This window comes from Bos indicus x Bos taurus, chromosome 12, assembly GCF_003369695.1.
Source record: "Bos indicus x Bos taurus breed Angus x Brahman F1 hybrid chromosome 12, Bos_hybrid_MaternalHap_v2.0, whole genome shotgun sequence".
NCBI classification, from domain to species: Eukaryota; Metazoa; Chordata; class Mammalia; order Artiodactyla; family Bovidae; genus Bos; species Bos indicus x Bos taurus.
Window position 1 is genome coordinate 33010189 of NC_040087.1, and position 22261 is coordinate 33032449.

The 22261-nt window shown below is 41.9% G+C and overlaps 1 protein-coding gene across 1 annotated transcript in view; it reads left to right on the plus strand.

The window, feature by feature from the left end:
* LOC113902098 (phospholipid-transporting ATPase IB-like) overlaps positions 1–21800 on the plus strand; it is a 100837-nt gene extending 79037 nt beyond the window's left edge. The window contains exons 28-36 of the mRNA XM_027557070.1: positions 145–267; positions 1509–1587; positions 5754–5815; positions 6737–6793; positions 9604–9711; positions 10191–10279; positions 14058–14150; positions 19320–19414; positions 21523–21800. Coding sequence (XP_027412871.1) covers positions 145–267; positions 1509–1587; positions 5754–5815; positions 6737–6793; positions 9604–9711; positions 10191–10279; positions 14058–14150; positions 19320–19414; positions 21523–21641 — 825 coding nt within the window. The 3' untranslated portion in view covers positions 21642–21800. The remainder of the gene's footprint in view (positions 1–144; positions 268–1508; positions 1588–5753; positions 5816–6736; positions 6794–9603; positions 9712–10190; positions 10280–14057; positions 14151–19319; positions 19415–21522) is intronic.
* Positions 21801–22261: the final 461 nt, after the last annotated feature.

A 22261-nucleotide genomic window follows, 5' to 3' on the forward strand; every position in this document is an offset into this window, starting at 1 on the left:
CACCAGGTGTCTCACCCAGCTTCCGGCACAATGATACCTTAGTAATTGCAGTACATTATCAGAGCCAAGAAGATGACATTGGCACAGCACTCACTCAGATACAGACTGAAAGCTCTTTTTAATAGGTTCTTGTTTCCTATGTAGATTTTCACGTCACTGCCACCCTTTACTCTCGGAATCTTTGAACGGTGTTGTAGTCAGGAGAGCCTGCTCAGGTACCCACAACTCTACAGAATTTCTCAGACAGGTGATATTTTCAACATAAAGGTAAGCAGAAGGTTATTGCAGGTCTTTCAACTTCCCTCCAAAAGGTTTTGTCTCTTTCCTTTCTGATGCTTTAGGAAAAATAATTTAAAAACAACAAGGAATGCAGCCCTGTGCCATATTTCTTTGCATTCTACCTAAGGTTCCGTGAATCCTGAGGTTTTCCAGTCTGACATTAACTTTGTGTTTGAACCACCTTCTTTCCTAAAAGCTGCTTTGTGCTTCGGGCCAAAGATGTTTTTTCCATACTCTTTTTTTTTTTTTCCCTCTAGTCCCTTATCTGTAAGTCTTCCTGGCAAGCATGAAAAAAAAAAAAACAACTGGTGTATTTATAATTGAATGAACAAAGACTTGTTTTTGTTATTTTTCTGTCACATTCTCACCTTGTGCACCCTTCTTTGATTGATCCCAGAGATATTATATTATTGAGATATCCTTTAAGAAAATTGTGCAGGCATACCTTATTTTATTGTGCTTTGCAGATACTATTTTTTTTTTTTTACAAATTGAAGTTTAGTGGCAAACCTGTGTTGTCAGATGATGGCTAGCCTTTTCACTGATGTGTATACATTATTTTTAGACAATGCACACTTAATAGATTACATATAGTGTAAACATAACTTTTATGTGTACTGGGAAACTAAAAAGCATCACGTGATTTGCTTTATTATGATATTTGCATTGTGGTGGTGGTCTGGAACCAAATCTGCAATATCTCTGAGGTATGCCTGTAAATGGTATATTAAACATTATTTTGACCACAGGCAGAGCATAGATATAAAAGTACAGGGTGTATAAAATAATACATATAAAATATATATAAATATAAAATATTTTATTAAATATGTTTTATATTTATATAAAAATATATAAAATATAAAATATGATATTAAATTATATTTTAAGTACTATAATTTAAAGATTGAAAGTATTTTTTAATTATTTCTTTAAATTAGTTCTTTTTTGCTAGATAATTAAAGCCTTTATATGTTTTTATAATAAATACATTATCTTTGAATTCTACATATTTATATTTATTAAATATGTTTTTCAAATGATATTATCCTATAATTTCACAGTCATTTCTTTTAAAAGGAGACTAAAGATATGGAAATTTTTAGTCTCCAGGAAGACATTTTAGCTTTGTAACTGTGTTTCACACAGCAAATAAACTTTATGACATCACATATTTTTAGAGTTAGACCTGGATACTATCTTGATTTTCTTGCTTTGTTTTCTTTTAGGTGCTTTGGATTCAATGTATAAATGCTATTGTCCATTCATTCATTCTCTTCTGGTTGCCGGCAAAAATGCTGGAGCATGGTAGTAACTTCATTGTTTTCTGTGTGTGTGTGTCTACAGATAGAGAAGGCAGAAGTAGGATTAAAAACATAGGTTTATATATATTCACCTAAACTAATAGTATAATCTGGTTAACAGATTGTAGTTTGAACATTTAACAGATGGCCTTTAGAGCCCATTCTCCTTGCCTCTAACATGTATAACTTGTAACTTAGTGCTTTTATTGTTAATTTTTAATAAATGTTTGAGCCAGGAGGGCTGATAGAAAGCACAACAGTTCTACTGAGTCATAGATTCCCTCTGTCAGTGAGTTTGAAACTTTGGTCTACTATATTTATTGCTTTCATTTCTCAAACTTTATGCTTCAATTTAAACTGTAACAAGTCCAACAGGCCGTATAGTAATTTAACCTTATATTTTATTATTGGACTAGGTCTCCTTTTCCGGACATACAGTTTTCCAAACAACACTATGTGTGAACTGTTTTGCCAAACTGGTTTGTGTATAAATAGATCCAGAAGTAGGAGCTATATTTATGAAGTGTGTTACTGATGTATAATTGGCTCATAGCCACAAATTAAGGTGTGAAATACAATTATTTTCCTTTAACCAGATTTAATTTTTATTGGCTATTACTAACAACATGTCCTAATCTTGCTGCCTGCCAAGTTGCTTCAGTCGTGTCCGACACTGTGCGACCCCATGGACTGCAGCCTACCAGGCTTCTCCGTCCATGGGATTCTCCAGGCAAGAACACTGGAATGGGTTGCCATTTCCTTCTCCATCCTAATCTTAGGAATATATTTTGTTTAATTGAGCCTTGGTTGTGTGTGTTTATGTCCATTATACTGCTAAGGGCATTCCTTATAAAACAAATGAGCGAAAAAAAAAATGAGCAAAATTTTCAAGTGATAACAATATAGCAAAGTAACACGCTGACAAAGAGTTGGTTCCACTTTCAGAATGGTAGTGTGAAGAGCTCCTTGGATGTGCTCCTCACCCTCAAAAACCAAACCTGCAAAACTATAAAACACAACTCTGTGAATTCTCTGAAAATTATCCAAAAGGCAAGGAAGATGATCAGTCTAAAACTCAGTAAGAGCATCAAGAGTCTGCATCACTTGAGCCATGACCCTCTCCCTCCCTTCCCCACGGTAGCCTGGCCGGACGAAAGGTCCACTCCAAGCAGATGTAGACAGGAATATGGGACTACTGCTCCTCTCAGCTCTCAGTCAAGGGTTCCCATCTCACAGGAAGGGCAGCTCACCAGCATTTCTCATCCCTCCAACTCTGATTGAAGAGGCCAGATTTCTGATGGGTGTGGCCGAGACAGAGCTCCCTTTCCCCCAGGCAACTAACATTGCACCCCATGCACGACAGGCCAAGAACCCTGGGCCCCTGGTCACTCTCACCATAACTAATATTCACAGGACAGAGTTTCTACCCCGTGCACGACAGGCCAAGAACCCTGGGCTCCTGGGGCCCACTCTCATCACAACTCACTTGTAGGGCAGGGAATTTCTGGGAGAGTCAAGCCAAGAAGACTGGTGGCTTTGTGCTAGACCACTAGCACAGAAATACTGGGTCCAAGATTTTGCCAGTAGTAAAAAAAGAGCTCCAAAACTCTTTCCCAAATAAGATGACTATTCAAAACAAAGTAGGGGAAAGTTCAAGTCTAAGGATACTCTCAAAAACAGTAGCCCTTCTTCATTAAGAGCAATAAGCGAAATCATATGCCAACTGATTTACCAGAGAGAATCAGGGAAGGAGATAGATAAAGAACTGAATGAAAACCCTGAAGTTGAAAAGTACCAAAAACTCGAAAAATGTGTTAGAGAGGCTCAACAGTAGATTTGAACTGGAAGAAAAAAGGATTAGCAAACTTGAAGTTAGACCAATAGACAATAAGGGCCAGGCAGTGCTAGTGGTAAAGAACCCACCTGTTCATGCAGGAAATGTAAGAGACGTGGGTTCAATCCCTGGATTGGGATGATCCACTGGAGGAGGGCATGTCCATCCACTCCAGTATTCTACCTGGGAAATCCCATGGACAGAGGAGCCTGGTGGGCTACAGTCCATAGGGTCGAAAAGAGTTGAAGAATACTGAAGGGACTTAGCACAGCACAGTTTGAAGACAAGAGATAAAAGAGTGAAGAAAAATGAACACAGCATTAGAGAATGTGAGATGCCTTTCAGCACACCAACAGAAGCACGATGGGTATACCAGAACAAGAGGAGAAAACCAATGAAGCAGAAAAAAAATATTCAAGGAAATAATAGCTGGAAAGTGTTAAATTAGTTGAAAGTGAAAATGCAATCCACAGAATGGAGCAAAGGATACACAAGTTACAGATAACCGAAGATTTGTTTCCAGAGCATATAGAGAAGATTTATAACTCAACATAAAAAGACAAATGACCCAATTTTTTTAAATGTACAAAGGATTTTAATAGACGTTTATCCAGAGAAGATAGACAAATAACTAATAAATACATACTCAACATCATTAATATTTAAACAAACAAAAAAAATTGAAACCATGATGATATACAACTTCATACCCATTGCATGCGTCCTCAGGCATGTCTGATTTTTGAGCACTGATTGACTGCAACCTGCCAGGCTCCTCTGTCCATGGGATTCTCTAGGCAAGAATACTGGAGTGGGTTGTCATTTCCTTCTCCAAGGGATCTTCCTGACCCAGGGATGGAACTGGCCTCTCCTGCATCTCCTGCACTGGCAGGCAAGGTCTTACCAACAGCACCACCAGGGGAGCCCAGGCTACAGTCCAAAGGCTCGCAGAGTTGAACATGACTGAGCGACTGAGTAGGCATTGCACATTTTAGTGAGTTCTAAATCAGGAGAAAACATAAATCAGGAAAATACGTGAGCCTCAAATATATGGGTGTGCTACCTGAATTGGGGTTAGGGTCAGGGACTTAAAATTTTTTTAAGTGTACAAAGGATTTTAATAGACATTTATCCAGAGAAGATAGACAAATAACTAATAAATACATGCTCAACATCATTAATATTTAAACAAACAAAAAATTTAAACCGTGATGATGAGATACAACTTCATACTCACTTAAAAATTTCTATATCAACCAGGATCACATCCACCAATATTTATTGAGAATTTTTAAAAGTGTAAAGAAGATCTTAAGAAATTATCCTAATCTTGACATAATATTGACCTTATAAAATGAAATTTGTAAGTTTATAACAGATTTAAGAATAGTTAAAAAGTATGAAATTCTTTTTAACTTTAAAAGTATGAAATTCTTTTTAGAAAATTCTATTTTAACTTCAAGTTATGTTAGGTTTATTATTTTAGTTATCCTGGAGAAGAAATAGTGTGAAAAATGTGATGACAAACATCCTTAGAATCCTTATCTTGCTTTTTGGCATAACTAATTGGATTGTTTTAAAAAAACTTCCTTTTTCTTAAAAAATATTTATTCTTATCTATTTATTTATTTGGCTCCACTGGGTCTTAGTTGTGGCGTGTGGGATCTAGTTCCCTGACCAGGACTTGAACTTGGCCCCGTGCATTGGGAGCACAAAGTCTTAGCCACTGAACCACCAGGGAAGTCTGTGGACTTTCAATTTATAGATTCTGCTACATGGTTTAGATGCATGTGACACTAGGCTTAATAATCACATTCACGTACTCCTTGCAATTTATTTGTTTCTAAATAGCAATGGCACCCCACTCCAGTACTCTTGCCTTGAAAATCCCATGGACAGAGGAGCTTGGTAGGCTGCAGTCCATGGGGTCGCTAAGAGTCGGACACAACTGAGTGACTTCACTTTCACTTTTCACTTTCATGCATTGGAGAAGGAAATGGCAACCCACTCCAGTGTTCTTGCCTGGAGAATCCCAGGGATGGCAGAGCCTGGTGGGCTGCCATCTATGGGGTCTCACAGAGTCGGACACGACTGAAGCAACTTAGGAGCAGCAGCAGCAGCAAATCTATCTTTGGAGGAAGTAAGAAAATGAAAAAATATCACAATTGTGGTAGGCAAACTAAGCATTGTTGTCACTGACAGAACACTTGAGAAATGTGACCATTCATTGATAAATATTGTTGGTGTCCAGTATGGGTACCTTTAGTAAAAATAAATTTTAAAAATCTATGTTTCAGACTCTACAAAGATTAAAAAATGACTTTTTCACTTTTCAGATATGGTCTTGCAAAGTGGTTACACTACAGACTATTTGTTTCTTGGGAATTTTATATATACGGTAAGATCACCCATGCAGATTATCACTTTTCCTAGTGTTTAATGAAACAATTAAAGCATTATAGGACAGTAGTGACTTTTCATGAAGGCACTGTTACAATGATTGCATTATTTCTATTTCTAGAAATGTGAAGTTCATATCCATTTGTTGTTGTTCATACAGGGGGTGCTCTTCTGTGTCTTGTCATTACATAACTTGCCTTGGTGATGGCTTCAAATCAGCCCATGAAAGTCTACCTTTCAGGGCTGCTTGTGTAGATAACTCACCATGATTTATTCAACTAGTCTCCACTTAGTGGATGTGAAGGTTGTTTGGGATCCTTTGCCAGTATGAACAATGCTGCAAAGATGATCCTTTATGCTCATGAGTTAACTATATCTTAGAAGTAACTATATCTTCCAGAAGTGTAATTTCTGGATCAGAGGGTATTGTGAATCTTGAAAAGCCTGGCCTATTTATCCCCAGTAGAGTTGGCAGAAATTTAGTGATAGAAATATTTGCTTCCCCGCCATAGTTCAAGGCCAGTGGGCGTGATCATCTTTCTGATCTAGTCAGCAAAATGATAGTTTTGCAGGTTTTGCTTTGAGGGTCAGCACAGTCACAAGATATTACAATCCACTTCTAATCTGAGTCAGATCTTCCACACTGTTCATAAAGAATATAAATAGAAGAGCTGAAGACATAAGCGTGGATTTTCATCATATGGTACAGAGCTGCTAAATGAGGAACACTTACTGAAAAGTGTCGCATTTTCTCCATTACTAAAATGCAGCAAAACACTTAGCAGCCTACTGACACCACAGCTCCGCAGACATGGTGGAGAGCCACGGGGTGAGGGTCAGGAAGCAGATGTGGAGGTGCAGATGCTGATGGAAAGTTTTAATACTTTTTCTCCTATCTCTTTCCCTTCCCATTGCACAGTATGTTGTTGTCACTGTTTGTCTGAAAGCTGGTTTGGAGACGATGTCTTGGAATAAAGTGAGTATTTGTTAAGATATTTCCTCAATCTAGTATGGTTGTTGGCACGCTGATGTCCTTCTTCAGCTTCAGAAAAGTAATAAGCATTTTTTTTCTGGTCTCCACATTTTACTTCTTGTGTTACATGTTTGAATGATGATTTAAACCAGAGGAAAGGCATACTAGCCATCTAATGGCTGCGGAATATTCATTTTCCTGCTTTACGTTTGAAACAGATTCAATTTATCATGACATTAATTGAGACCCTTAATTCACTATTATCCAAGTACAGAATGATAAGAGAGAATTTAGCAAATACAGACAAAAAGAAAAATACATATTGCTTATTCCTTTCAGTGTCAATGATGTTGACATTTTGGCTTCTACTCTTTGTCTTTGTTCTATGTAGTCTTCCCCAACCCCTCTATAAAAACAAGATTATAACGTACTTAATATTTTATAAATTGCTTTTTTTCACTTAATGACAGATATTTAATATTTTTCCAAATTTTTAATTTTTATGCCTTATTAATTGATGGAATAATGTTTCAGCACATGGATGCTTATTATTTGCATTACTTTATTTATTAAAAATTTTTGCATTATTTTTAGAATAATTATTTTAACTTTAGTTACTGTAAACGATATATAATCAATACTGTTATCAGTACAGATGTACTTACAGATATGAGTAATGATTTCCTCAGGATACTATTACAAGTGTAATTTCTGATAAATTAAGCAGAATTTTAGTTTTTATGACATCAATAGTTTAAATAAATTATATGTGTACCTGCACATACATATTTACATCTATAAATAAGTTGTGTATCAAGTTGTGCTCAAAAAGTTTCTGAGAGAAAATGAATTTTTATGTGTTTGTCACTTTTGAAGAACTAAGTTGATGCAGCGTATGATATATTCCCTTTCTGATGCAATCAATTCAGAGTTCTGACTGCCACCATCCCTACTGGACCCCAACACTAAGTTGGAACCAAGGAGTTATGAACAAAAATATTTTATTACAAATCATAAGGCAATCGAATTGTATTATACCATATTCATGGAGCATAGATACTTCCATCATCTGCATATACTGAACCTCATTTGTGAATAAGGCAATAGTTCAAGGCCAAAGCACACTTAGAACTATACGAGGTATCTCTTCTGGCCTAAGATGGATTGGGCTCCTGCCTTCCAGCTCCCCTGGGGGCTAAGAAGGAGTAGGGATGGAGGCAGGAGAGAGAAGGGCCTGTTTCTCACCTTTGTGCTGATGCTGCCCTGCCTATAGGGAGGGCCGAGGAGGCAGTGTCTTCACTGGGGAGGAGGGTGATGCTGGAAGTCACCGATCAGGTGCAGAAAGCAAGCAAGAGCAGAGACACAGAACACAGCTCTAAGCAGCAGTGGGGGCTGGCAGCCCCCAGAATGTGATGATCCCAACAGAGAGTCGTCTGAAAATACTCTCGAAGCCACACAGAAATACCTCACATTGCATATGATGCATGATGTCGACTCTAAGGGAACTCTTACAGGAAAACTCACTGCAGTTCTGAAGAGTCTGAAGTTCATAGCTTCAAACTGATCCTCTTCTCCATCTGTGTTACCACGAGACAGAGTTCTCAAGAGACCAGTTCTGTTTACTCTAATCGGAGAAAGAATTGTTTGGGTTAGAGGTTATTTTTAAGGAGTGTGAAAAAGTGCCCTTGAAAATGACTCCTAAACAAATAATATATACTCTGAGAAGTAGCACATTTGGGGTTTTTTCTCTAGAGATGACTAAGTAATGGGCAAAAAATATTGAGGAAAAGAACCAAAATCCTAAGAGGGCTTCCCAGGTGGTTCAGTGGTAAAGAATCCTCCTGCCAATTCAGGAGACACAAGTTCAATTCCCAACTTGGGAAGATCCCCTGGAGCAGGAAATTGCAGCCCACTCGAGTATTCTTGCCTGGGAAATCCCATGGACAGAAGAACCTGGTGGGCTATAGTAGACAGGGTCTCAAAGAGTCGAACACAACTTGACAACTAAACAAAAACGTTTAGGATGAGAACATTTGGTCTAGTCTAGCCAGTTGCCTCATTATGTACAGATAATCCATCTTGGGCCTGCTCAGTTTACGAGGTGTACCCACTGTGGCCAAGGGTAGAACATGGGTCTCCTTGTCGTTTTCCTCCCTATTCCCCTGCTAACACCAGCTGCTCAAAGCAACAGATCACAGATCCACAGAAGGGTCTACTATTTTAGCATCTATCATTGGAGAATCTGGCAGCAGTTCCCAGACTCAGGCCTGGTCAGTGGTCCTTCAGCTGCGGTCTCAGCCAGAATGGCATATACAGTTGATACGTACACAAGACCTACCAGTTCCGGCCAGTCTAAGGATCACAACTACTGACATTGTTCCACAGTTATTCACATGGAGCAAGTATGATACATTCAAATGTTTCTCTCTCAATGATTTGTATTTGAATTTTTTTTTTTACTGTAAAGAACTTTGTATTAATAAACAGACAGAAGCCCAAGTCACATTAAATCACCCACCAATTGTAGTGAACCACATCTATTGAGAGTTGATCTTTTCACTGAAGACTCTCAACACCACTTGGCTTGGGTGAACAAGGTACAGTTGTTTTTGATACTTGAGTTCATAGCAAAGTATTCTGAGGAAGATGTTAGGAAGTCTAAGATAGCAACAAATTGAAAAATTATCAACTTCTTCCTATGAGACCTTACGGTTTGGACAAATGGATTTTGATAGTTGATTAATAGCGTTTTAAAAAATGTCCTTTTAAGTAGAGGAGGCTGAAGTATTTGCATGCTGCTCTTCTGTCTGCAGTTCACCCATTTCGCTATTTGGGGCAGCATAATGATTTGGCTGGGGTTTTTTGCGGTTTACTCCTCCCTCTGGCCCACTGTTCCTGTTGCTCCTGAGATGACAGGACAGGTGAGTGTGCTCTAAATCTCTCCTTCTCGCTTTCGAAAGACAGTCTTGCCAGAAACTGGGTTTCTGTTTGATAGGAGTTTTCTTTTAGCACTTTGAATTTATGGGCCCAATGTCTTCTGGCCCGTAGTGTTACTGATGAGAAATCTGCTAGTGATCTCACTGACGATCCTTGTATGTGCTGATTTACTTCTCTCTTGCTGCTTTCGAGATTCTCTTTTTGCATTTTGAACGTTTCAATGAAGGTATTAAATTAAGTTAGTTAATACTATATTTAGGTTTTATATACCTGTTTATTTAATTGATTTAGTAGTTCTAGATTCATAGGACTGCAGTCATATGGATTCACATCCATGCCTTTCCTGACATCTCCGGGTTGTTTTTTTTGTGGCGGGGAGGAAACTGAAAGCTGCTCTTGGCACTCATTGTTGGCAAACTAAAAGATTCTTATTGAAATGTCCCTTATCTCTGCTTATTTGCAGGGCAGTATGGCTCTGGTGTGTCCACACTTTTGGCTGGGTTTTTTCATAGTCCCGATTGTGTGCCTGATTCAAAATGTAGCGTGGAAATCGTAAGTTGAAAAATGAAGTGGTAACCAGAGAATATATTATCATAGTTAATTATCCTTTACAATTGTATGGCTCTCAAATTAAACACTTAGTTTAATGCCACCCTGTGAATATTAAATGTCATGGAGCTTTTAAAGGAAGAAAATGCCCTTTGCTTTTTGCCACTGGAGATTTACCAGCAATCAATTTAGGAAAAAAAGATGGAACCAAGTGTATGAGAGGCAAATTTGGTAGAAATATTATAAAGTTCATATTTTTTTTCTGAAAAGAGGTCCATTTCTTCACTCTTTAGTGTGGAACTCTTATCTACTTTACAGGAAACAAAATGTGATACCAGATGATCACAGATTAAGAATTAATGATAAAATAAGAACTAGAAGGGAAATATTGAAATCGGAAAGTCATTCTTTACTTTCAAAAAATTTGGCATAAGAGTCTTTCAAATCCAATTCTCCCAGAATATTTAAATATTAGATTGAAAAAGTGTTAGACATTCAGTCGTGTCTAACTCTGTTGCAATGCCATGGGCTGTAGCCCACCAGGCTTCTCTGCCCATGGGATTCTCTAGGCAAGAATCTGGAGTGGTTAGCCATTCCCTTCTCCAGGGGATCTTCCTGACCCAGGAATCGAACCTGGGTCTCCAGCATGGTAGGCAGATTCGTTTATTGTCTGAGCCAATATTATTAGATTTGTTGTTTTTCAGTTGCTCAGTCATGTCTGACTTTTTACAACCCCATGGAGTGTAGCATGCCAGGCATCTTTGTCTTTCACCATCTCCCAGAGCTTTCTCAAACTCATGTCCATAGTGTCAGTGTTGGTCAATAATGTCATCCTCTGTTGTTCCCTTCTCCTCCTGCTTCAATCTTTCCCGGCATCAGGGTCTTTTCTAATGAGTCGGCACTTCACATCAGGTGGTCAAAGTATTGGAGCTTCAGTTTCAGCATCAGTCCTTCCAGTATATATTCAGGACTGATTTCCTTTAGGATGGACTGGTTGGATCTCCTTGCAGTCCAAGGGACTCTCTAAGAGTTTTCTCCAACACCACAGATCAAAAGCATCAATTCTTCTGCAACTCAGCTTTCTTTATGGTCCAACTCACATCCATATATGACTACTGGAAAAACCATAGCTTTGACCAAATGGACCTTTGTCTGCAAAGTAATGTCTCTGCTTTTTAATATGTTGTCTAGGTTGGTCATCGGAGAAGGCAATGGCACCCCACTCCAGTACTCTTGCCTGGAAAATCCCATGGACGGAGGAGCCTGGTAGGCTGCAGTCCATGGGGTCGCTAAGAGTCAGACACAACTGAGCGAATTCACTTTCACTTTTCACTTTCATGCATTGGAGAAGGAAATGGCAACCCACTCCAGTGTTCTTGCCTGGAGAATCACAGGGACGGTGGGCTGCCGTCTCTGGGGTCGCACAGAGTCAGACACGACTGAAGCAACTTAGCAGCAGCAGCAGCAGCAGCAGGTTGGTCACAGCTTTTCTTCCAAGGAGCAAGCATCTTTAAATTTCATGGCTGCAGTCACCATCTGCAGTGATTTTGGAGCCCAAGAAAATAAAGTCTGTCACTGTTTCCACTGTTTCCCCATCTATTTGCCATGAAGTGATGGGACCAGATGCCAGGATCTTAGTTTTTGAATGTTGAGATTTAAGCCAGTTTTTTCACCCTCCTCTTTCACTTTCATAAAGAGGCTCTTTAGTTCCTTTTTGCTTTCTGCCATAAAGGTGGTGTCATCTGCATATCTGAGGTTGTTGGTAGTTCTGGCAATCTTGATTCCAGCTTTGCTTCATCCAGTCCAGCATTTCTTATGATGCACTCGGCATATAAATTAAGAAAGCAGGGTAACAATATATAGCCTTGATGTACTCCTTTCCCAATTTGAACCAGTTTGTTGTCCCATGTCTAGTTCTAACTGTTGCTTTTTGACCTGCACATAGGTTTCACAGGAGGCAGGTAAGGTGTCTGGTATTCCCATCTCTTGAAGAATTTTCCACAGTTTGCTGTGATTCACACAGTAAAAGGCTTTAGTGTAGTCAATAAAGCAGAAGTAGATGTTTTTCTGGGCTTCCCCAATGGCTCAATGGGTAAAGAATCAGTTTGCAATGCAGGAGACACAGGAGATGCGGGTTTGATCCCTGGGTGGGGAAGATCCCCTAGAGAAGGAAATGGCAACCCATTCCAATATCCTTGCCTGGAAAATCCCATGGACGGAGGAGCCTGGAAGGCTACAGTTGATAGAGTTGCTAAGAGTCGGACATGACTGCACGACTTCACTCACTCAGTCACTCAGATGTTTTTCTGGAATTGTGTTGCTTTTTCTATGATCCAGTGGATGTTTCAGTTTGATCTCTGGTTCATCTCAGTCAGTTCAGTTCAGCTCAGTCACTCAGTCGTGTCTGACTCTTTGTGATCCCATGGACTGCAGCACACCAGGCCTCCCTGTCCATCACCAACTCCTGGAGCTTGCTCAAACTCATGTCCATTGAGTTGGTGATCCCATCCAACCACCTCATCCTCTGCTGTTACCTTCTGGTCCTGCCTTAAGTCTTTCCCAGCATCAGGGTCTTTTCCAATGAGTTAGTTATTCACATCAGGTGCCCAAAGTATTGGAGCTTCACCTTCAGCATCAGTCCTTCCAGTATATATTCAGGACTGATTTCCTTTAAGATTGATTGGTTTGATCTCCTTGCAGTCCAAGGGACACTCAGTAGTCTTCTCTAACACTACAGTTCAAAGCATCAATTCCTTGGCACTCAGCCTTCTTTATGGTCCAACTCTCAAATTCATACATGACTACTGGAAAAACAACAGCTTTGACTATATGGACCTTAGTTGGTAAAGTAATGTCTCTGCTTTTTAATGTGCTGTCTAGGTTTGTCATAGCTTAACATCTGGGAATTCTCACTTCACATACTGTTGAAGCCTAGCTTGGAGAATTTTGAGCATTACTTTACTAGATTGTGAGATGAGTGCAATTGTGCAGTAGTTTGAACATTCTTTGGCATTGCCCTTTATTGGGACTGGAATGAACATTGACCTTTTCCCATCCTGTGGCTGACTCTTCGCGACCCCATGGACTGCAGCCTACCAGGCTCCTCCATCCATGGGATTTTCCAGGCAAGCATACTGGAGTGGAGTGCCATTGGCTGCATTGGGTCTTAATTATGGCACGCAGGATCTTAGATGTGTCATGTGAGATCTTTCGTTGCGACACATGGATTCTTTAGTTGTGGCACACAGGCTCAGTATTTGTGGTGTGCAGGCTCAGCACATACTCAGAAATATCTAGGCTTTCACAGAAAGTCAGCAGTGTTTGAAGTGGCTGGTTGCTAATTCACATTGTCCACCTCCAGAATGCTCTCAGGGCTTCCCAGTTGGCACAGTGGTAAAGAATACACCTGCCAGTGCTGGAGACATAAGAGATGTGAGTTTGATCCCTGGGTCGGGAAGATGCCCTGGAGGAGGGCTTGGCAACCCTCCAGTATTCATGCCTGGAGAATCCCATGGACAGAGGATTCTGGCAGGCTATAGCCCCTGCGGCGGCAGAGTCAGACACGACTGAAGTGACTGAGCAACAGCAGCAGCAGCAATGCTCTCAGTTACCAGAAAAGTAGACGCTGCTGTTCACACGCAGACAGGACATGCTGCCTTGCATCCCTCCACACTGCTTGTAGCCAAGGGGTGTCCAGCTGTCATCCAGGAGGGGAGAAACCATTACTCCCAGTGTGCAGAGCTCATGTCTTATGTCCCTTTTCTCTTTCCGTCTCTTACAGGATTAGAAACACCTGCCACAGAACTTTGCTGGAAGAGGTTCGGGAGATGGAAAGCAGCGGAGTTCAGGTACTTCGCAGAGACTCTGTACAGAGGTGAGGCAATTCCCTTTATCCTGACTTTTGTGAAAAACCTGTTTCCCTTGTTCTTTCCGCCTCCTGCCCTTTCCCTCCCAGGGGTGTGGGGATTGACCCGCCACGATTTCCCAGGTCCTCTCGGCATCTTGAGCATTGAATCCCCAGGAGGGCAGGCCCCTCTTCTGCTGCACCCCTCCATGGTCTTCCTTTCAATCAATGGCTCTTGGCCCCAAATCCCGAGGTCCTCCTCACTTCCTCTTCCTCACATCCCACACCCACAGTGTCAGGAAATCCCATTCCTCTCATTAAGACTTTAACCTCTGCATGCACACCAGCTCCAGAGAGAGATCAGTTCCAACTGCTTGACATAACCTGGGAGCTGTTCTGAGTGAAAGGACCACGGGTCTTCTCAGTAACCATGTCAGACGTTTGTTCTGGGCTTTCACTGGAGGCCTGAGTGTGACCTGGTTTCCAGTTGGCATTCTCTGAATCTGGAGTGTTTTTGCAGGGGTTCTAAGGCAAAGAATCAATCTTTGGAATATGCTGAATACCTACTACATTTAAGTGCTTTGTTAGGCTTAAAGGAAAGGATGGAAAACAACTGATGGTGTGGCTTGGGTAAAGAGACCCAAAAGCACATTTAAAAGTTCTAGGGGGAAGCAACATTGTAGTACAGGCAAATCTAAAGCAAATGAATGGGGTGATCAACCAATATCCATGTATTTGGCACCTACTGAGTATGTAGGTCAGTTTTCATTCCAATCCCAAAGAAAGGCAATGCCAAAGAATGCTCAAACTACCACACAATTGCACTCATCTCACATGCTAAAGTAATGCTCAAAATTCTCCAAGCCAGGCAATACGTGAACCGTGAACTTCCAGATGTTCAAGCTGGTTTTAGAAAAGGCAGAGGAACCAGAGATCAAATTGCCAACATCCGCTGGATCATGGAAAAAGCAAGAGAGTTCCAGAAAACCATCCATTTCTGCTTTATTGACTATGCCAAAGCCTTTGACTGTGTGGATCACAATAAACTGTGGAAAATTCTGAAAGAGATGGGAATACCAGAGCACCTGACCTGCCTCCTGACCTCTATATGCAGGTCAGGAAGCAACAAATAGAACTGGAAATGGAACAACAGACTGGTTCCAAATAGGAAAAGGAGTTCGTCAAGGCTGTATACTGTCACCCTGCTTATTTAACTTATATGCAGAGTACCTCATGAGAAACGCTGGGCTGGAAGAACACAAGCTGGAATCAAGATTGCTGGGAGAAATATCAATAACCTCAGATATGCAGATAACACCATCCTTATGGCAGAAAGTGAAGAGGAACTAAAAAGCCTCTTGATGAGAGTGAAAGAGGAGAGTGAAAAAGTTGGCTTAAAAGCTCAACATTCAGAAAACTAAGATCATGGCATCTGGTCCCATCACTTCATGGGAAATAGATGAGGAAACAGTGGAAACAGTGTCAGACTTTATTTTTTTGGGCTCCAAAATCACTGCAGATGGTGATTGCAGCCATGAAATTAAAAGACACTTACTCCTTGGAAGGAAAGTTATGACCAACCTAGACAGCATATTAAAAAGTAGAGACATTACTTTGCCAACAAAGGTCCATCTAGTCAAGGCTATGGTTTTTCCAGTGGTCATGTATGGATGTGAGAGTTGGACTGTGAAGGAAGCTGAGTGCCGAAGAATTGATGCTTTTGAACTGTGGTGTTGGAGAAGACTCTTGAGAGTCCCTTGGACTGCAAGGAGATCCAACCAGTCCATCCTAAAGGAGATCAGTCCTGGGTGTTCATTGGGGGGACTGATGTTGAAGCTGAAACTCCAGTACTTTGGGCACCTCATTCGAAGAATTGACTCATTGGAAAAGACCCTGATGCTGGGAGGGATTGGGGGCAGGAGGAGGAGGGGACGACAGAGGATGAGATGGCTGGATGGCATCACCGACTTGATGGACATGAGTTTGGGTAAACTCCGGGAGTTGGTGATGGACAGGGAGGCCTGGCGTGTAGCAATTCATGGGGTTGCAAAGAGTCAGACACGACTGAGTGACTGAACTGAACTGAACTGAACTGAGTATGTACCATCAATAGTATCAAGTGTGATGAGAATGAAGAGTGGCTAGGACTCTCGTACAATCAGTTTGGATAACTGGTCATTCTAATCCATTTAAGCAAACACCTATCCTGTGACCCTGCAGCTCCATTTCTAGGTATTTACCCAAGAGAATTTTAAAAAAATATATGTCCACATATTCAGATACATGAAGCCATAAGAAAGCCTGAATCAGATTCAACCCCTAAAATATTTCACTGAGACTCATTAGCAAATTATAGTCTGCCAGGCTCCTCTGTCCATGGGATTCTCCAGGAGAGAATACTGGGATGGGTTGCCATTTCCTTCTCAAGGAGATATTCCCAACCCAGGGATTAAACGCAGATCTCCTGCACTGCAGGCAGATCCTTTACCATCTGAGTCACCAGAGAAACTCTGTGTTATATATATTTTATATATATATGTAAAACTGTGAAAAATCAAAGATGAAGAGAGACTCCTTGAAGCTGCAAAAGAAAAGAAGTTAATGATACAAAAGGGGATGCCCATGAGGCTATGAGAAGAAATCTTCCAGGCTGAGAGAGAGTAGGGTGTCATGCTGAAGGAGAAAAAAAGTACCAACCAAGAATACTTCACTCAGCAGAGGTATACTTCAGAAGTGGAGAAGAGATAGAGTTTTCCAGACAAGCAAAAGCTGAAGGCATTCATCACCACTAGACTGGTCTTCAAAGGGGGACTCCCCTGGTGGTCCAGTGGTTAAATATCCATCTGCCAATGCAGGAGAAATGGGTTTGACCCCTGGTCCGGGAAGATTCCACATCTTACAGAGCAACTAAGCCTGTGCACCACAACTGCTGAGCCCACACAGCACAGTTGTTGAAGCCCACGTGCCCTAGAGCCCGTGCTCCACACGAGAAGCCACGGCAGTGAGAAGCCCACACACCGCAACTAGAGAGCAGAGCCCGCTCGCCACAACTAGAGAAAAGTCCGACGCAGCAGCGAAGACCCGGTGCAGCCAAAAAAAAGAAAGAGAAAGAAACGTTAAAGGGACTTCTTTAAGCCAAAACAAAAGGGCACTAAGAAGTAAAAGGAAAAGGTGTGACAGTATGAATCTAAATGATAAAGGTAAATAAATAGTAAGATTCAGAATAATCTCATGTGAAGGTGGTGAGTTTAATCACTTATGAACCTGCACTAATGTAAAAGTTAAAAGACAAAAGTAGTAAAAATAACTAAAACCACAATCATTTGTTGATAGATACACGAGATAAAAATAGGTAAATTGCAACATCAGTAACCTAAAGCACTGTTGTTGTTTGTTTTAGTTGCTAGGTTGTCTCCAACTCTTTGTGACCCATGGACTGTAGCCCGCCAGGCTCCTCTGTCCATGGGATTTCCCAGGCAAGAACACTGGAGTGGTTGCCATTTCCTTTTCTGGGGGATCTTCCCAATGCCAGGATCAAACCCATGTTGGTAAAAGTGTAAAGTTTTAAAATGCACTCTAACTTGAGTTTTTATCAACTTAAAACAGACTGTTACCAATATAAATTGTTTTATGTAAGCGTCATAGTAGCCACAAAGCAAAAACTTATATTAAATACACCAAAGTAAAGAAAGAGGAATCAAGCTTATCACTATAGAAAATCATCAGTTCACCAAGGAAGAGAGCAAGAAATGAAAAAGTTGTAGGAGTTCAAGATTCTTGGTTCTCTCACTGTTGACTTTCCCGCGTGGTCCCCCAGTCAGCCTTGGGATCTGGAGAAGCTTTCACGCCCAGAGCCGACCTGTCTTGACATACACTGTCAAGAGTCTCAGACTGGGACTTCCCTGGTGGTCCAATGGTTAAGAATCTGCCTGCCAATGCAGGGAAAACAGGTTTGATCTCTGGTCTGGGAACTAAGATCCCATATGCTGATCCCTGGTCTGGGAAGATTCCACATGTCACAGGGCAACTAAGCTCACACTCTACAACTACTCTAAAGCCCGTGCGCCACAAAAAGAGGAGCCACCACAGTGAGAACCTGCACTCACAAAACTAGAGAAAGCCTGTGCAAAGCAACGAAGACCCAGTGCTGTCATAAACAAATAATTTGAAAAAGAATCTTGAACCACTCTAAATGATGGCCTTGCTGTAAGAAAAGGAAACTGGGGCAAAGATTCTGAAAATACATGCCATAAGATCTCTAAGGTACTCTCAGAGGCCTGAGAAGAACAGGATATTCATTGTTCAGTTCAGCTCTTTGGAGAAAACAGGAGGGCTGTACATGAAGCAGTTATGTACAGATGTGAGAGTTCGACCATAAACAAGGCTGAGTGCCAAAGAATTGATACTTTCGAATTGTGGTGCTAGAGAAGACTCTTGAGAGTCCCTTGGACAACAAGGAGATCAAACCAGTCCATCCTAAAGGAAATCAAGCCTGAATATTCATTGGAAGGGCCGATGCTGAAGCTGAAGCTCCAATACTTTGGCTACCTGATGCGAAGAGCCGACTCATTGGAAAAGACCCTGATGCTGGGAAAGATTGAGGGCAGGAGGAGAAGCAGGTGACAGAGGATGAGATGGTTGGATAGCATCGTCAACTCAATGGACATGAGTTTGAGTAATAGTGGGGTATGTGTATCTGGGCTATAGTGAAGGACTGAGGAGCTCGGCATGCTGCAGTCCATGGGGTCACAAAGAGTTGGACACGACATAATGACTAAACAATATAAGAGATGCTCACAGCAAAATACTATTTTAGAAGCATCTTGCCGAGAGTGTCTGGATAATATCCATTTTATTTTAAATGTAAGAACATTCTCCAAGTGGTAAGGAAGTTTTTTTTTTAACTTTTACCTTGAAACTTTTTTTTCCTCCAACAAATCCCTTTAAATCTGCTTCCCAGGTGGCACTAGTGGTAAATAACTTGCCTGCCAATGCAGGAGACACAAAGATGCAGGTTCAGTCCTTGGGTTGGGAAGATCCCCTGAAGTAGGAAATGGCAACCCACTCCAGTATCCTGGCCTGGAGAATCCCATGGACAGAGGAGCCTGGTGGGCTATAGTCCATGGGGTCACAAAGAATCAGACACGACTAACACAACTTAGTACGCAACGAACTAAAGCCAGTCTGTGTTTGATTTAGTTTCAAGGTGGAGGAAGTGAATCTCCAAAGGTCCGCGAGTCCCAGGCCCTGTCAGGTGATCTTCCGGAACAACTCTGTTGACCTAGGTGCCCCACGTAAGTCACGCGCACAACATGGAGATGTCATTGACTCACAGAAGGATGGGCAGTTAAACGTGAGGTCCTCCTCCTTGAAGGCACATGCTGAGTGAAATAAGCCAGGCATGAAAGGACAAGTACTGTGTGACCCCACAGACATGAGGTCCCGGGAGCAGTCAGATTCTCAGAGGGAGAGCAGGGTTTCCAGGGGAGGGGCGAGGGGAGTCTCAGGTTGCGGAGGCAGAGAGTTCCGGGGCCAGAGGGTGGGGGTGTCTGCATAGCCTTGTGTTTGTTCTTAGTGCCACTGAACTGGACACTTCATGTCCTTAAGATGGTAAACTTTATGCTACATGCATTTAACCACGTTTTTAAAAAGGTGACTGCCTGAATTTTTAAAAACCATTAATGCAGAACAAGGAGACCATTTAAAATGCGAAGACATCTTCATTTTATAAGGGTGAGGCTGTTCTCATATTTTTATTTTTCACAGCCCTCAACATTTAAGATAAAGTGAAGGACAGTGGTTTTTCCTCCTTCGGCAGTTTGCATTGCTGACAGAGCCTGGACTTGTGCTTGGGGGAGGCGGGGGGGGGCGGGGGGCGGCACTGTGCTCAGAAAATCTTCTCAGGGACTTGCTGCCACAGGGCACTCCCTCCTGTCCCCACAGCCACGCAGAGAATCCGTGACACCTGAGAAGTGCCAACCCAGATTCCACCTTGAGATTCTGGGTGGATCCATCCCGAGTGGGAGGAAGGTCATCCCCGGGAATGGGAAGCCACTGATACCTGCATCCAGTCCAATAGCATGGTGAAAATGGCCTAAAACAGTGGTGCTCCATGCACTGTCCTTAACCCAGGAGCAGAAGTGTCACCCGGGAAGTTGCTAGAACTGTTGGCTCTTGGGCCCCACTGCAGACTCACTGAATCAACCGTCTGGTGGTGGTGCCCACTGTAGTTTGAGAACCGCTGGTCCTGCCTTTGTGCGGGGTACCAGGCTTCTTACCAGCTCCTGGGCGGCTCTCCATGCAGAGAAGGCTGTGGACCACCACATCCCTCTCTCCTTCGACAGACAAGCACATAAGCCAGTTCACAACACATGGACACAAGTTACGTTTTCTTCTGCTAAAGAGCATGGCTACTCACAAGTAAATCCACTGTCACCAGTGAGCCATAGTAAAGCTTGGGAGTGTGTGGAAGCAGCATGTGCTTGCTCAGGGTCGTGTTTTAACCTAAATGTATTAATATTGTTCAAATATGAGACTGCTCTAGGTCTGACCTGCCAAGGTCAGAAGTTAGAGAAGAGCGGAAATACTCATCAGCTCTCCTCATTGCCCCACAAGAGCTGGTATCGCTTTCAGAAATGATTCTAGGATTGATTCTCCCAGAGAGAGAGAGAGTGCTGGTCATGAGTTATTTCCTCTGGGAACTTCTACCCATGACCCTGTTATTCATGTCAACTCAAGTAAACCACTTTGAATACTTAGTTAAAATCAGCTAAATTTTTAAAACAGAGACATTTCCAGCATGGTGGACTTTTTTTTTTTTTAAATCAAGTTTAATATTAATATTGCATGTTGTCCCCCAGCATGTTTTCAGCTTCAAAACTTACCTTTCTGGGTTCCAGTTGTAGGTTTTAGTTTCAAGACTCAGACTATTCCAGGGCCCCTTCTCTTGAATGGTGGTGGGAAAATGTAGTGAGGGACCTGTGGGTCCCCTCTTGAGCTGCTCAGACTGGGCTGGGCCACAGGCCCATAGAGACAGGCATGAGCCCCTGGGCCCCTTGGCCAGGCTGCATCCTCCAGGACATGGCTCTCAGGGAGCATCAGGCACCACATCAGAATCCTTGGGAGAACTTTAAAAAGCACCCAGTGATGTCCAGCCATGCAGATCCATTGGCCCCAGAAAGAAGGATGCAGAAAGGGCTTCGTCAGTGGTTCTGATGCAGCTAGGTTTGCAAACTGCTCCATCACCAAGCCCTCCCCAGACCTTGCCACTCTCCCTGTCTCAGCCATCCCTGCCTGAGGTGGCCAATGTGCCCCAGATGGGGAGGGGTTTTGATTTCTGTTACCAGAATGTTCACTGTACATATTTACCTTCTAACAGCGTCCCCATGCTTTGCTCTTTCAGATGGATATGCGTTTTCTCAGGTAGAACGAGCTGTGATTTCTCAGGAAGAACTAGTCCGATCTTATGACACCACCAAAAACAAACCCCAGAAGACTTTTTCTTCTGCCACCTTGGAGTAAGAGCTGGGGCCCCGAGTCCTACCCTTTTGTGTCTGTTCTGGGGACAGCTGCAATGAGCCAATGCTCCTCAACACTCCTCCTGTGACTCCTCCTCCCTCCTGTGACTCTGGCCAGTTTGTTATTTCTATACTGATTAAATCACTATCCTTGGGTATAAATGATGGGGAACCCTATATGCTTTTTCTTAATTTGTCTTCAATGTTTTACTTTATTTTTCCTGTAGCTGTGAGATGATTTATCAGTTGAGCCTGAAGTATAAATTCAAAGTATTAGTTTTACCAAAATTTAAACTTTGGTACAAGTTGTTTTGGGGAAAAAAGGTCAAGGATGTTATGTTGCATAATAAGCTTGTCTTGCTTCATTGGAAAGGGGTCATGCAGAAAAGTCACAGACTAAGGGGCACAGGCAGCATATAAAACATTTTTCTAAGTAGAATGTCCTGTCCTGTCGTGTTGGAGTTATATCTGATGAGTATGAGATGTGCACCATATTCTTGGTTTCAATGAACTTATCTAACGAGTATAGTGTAGACTTATCTTGGGCCTCCAAACCAGGTGTGCGAGAACGACTGTATCTCATTCTCCCCTGATTCCCCCACACATCAGGGCCAGTAGAAAATT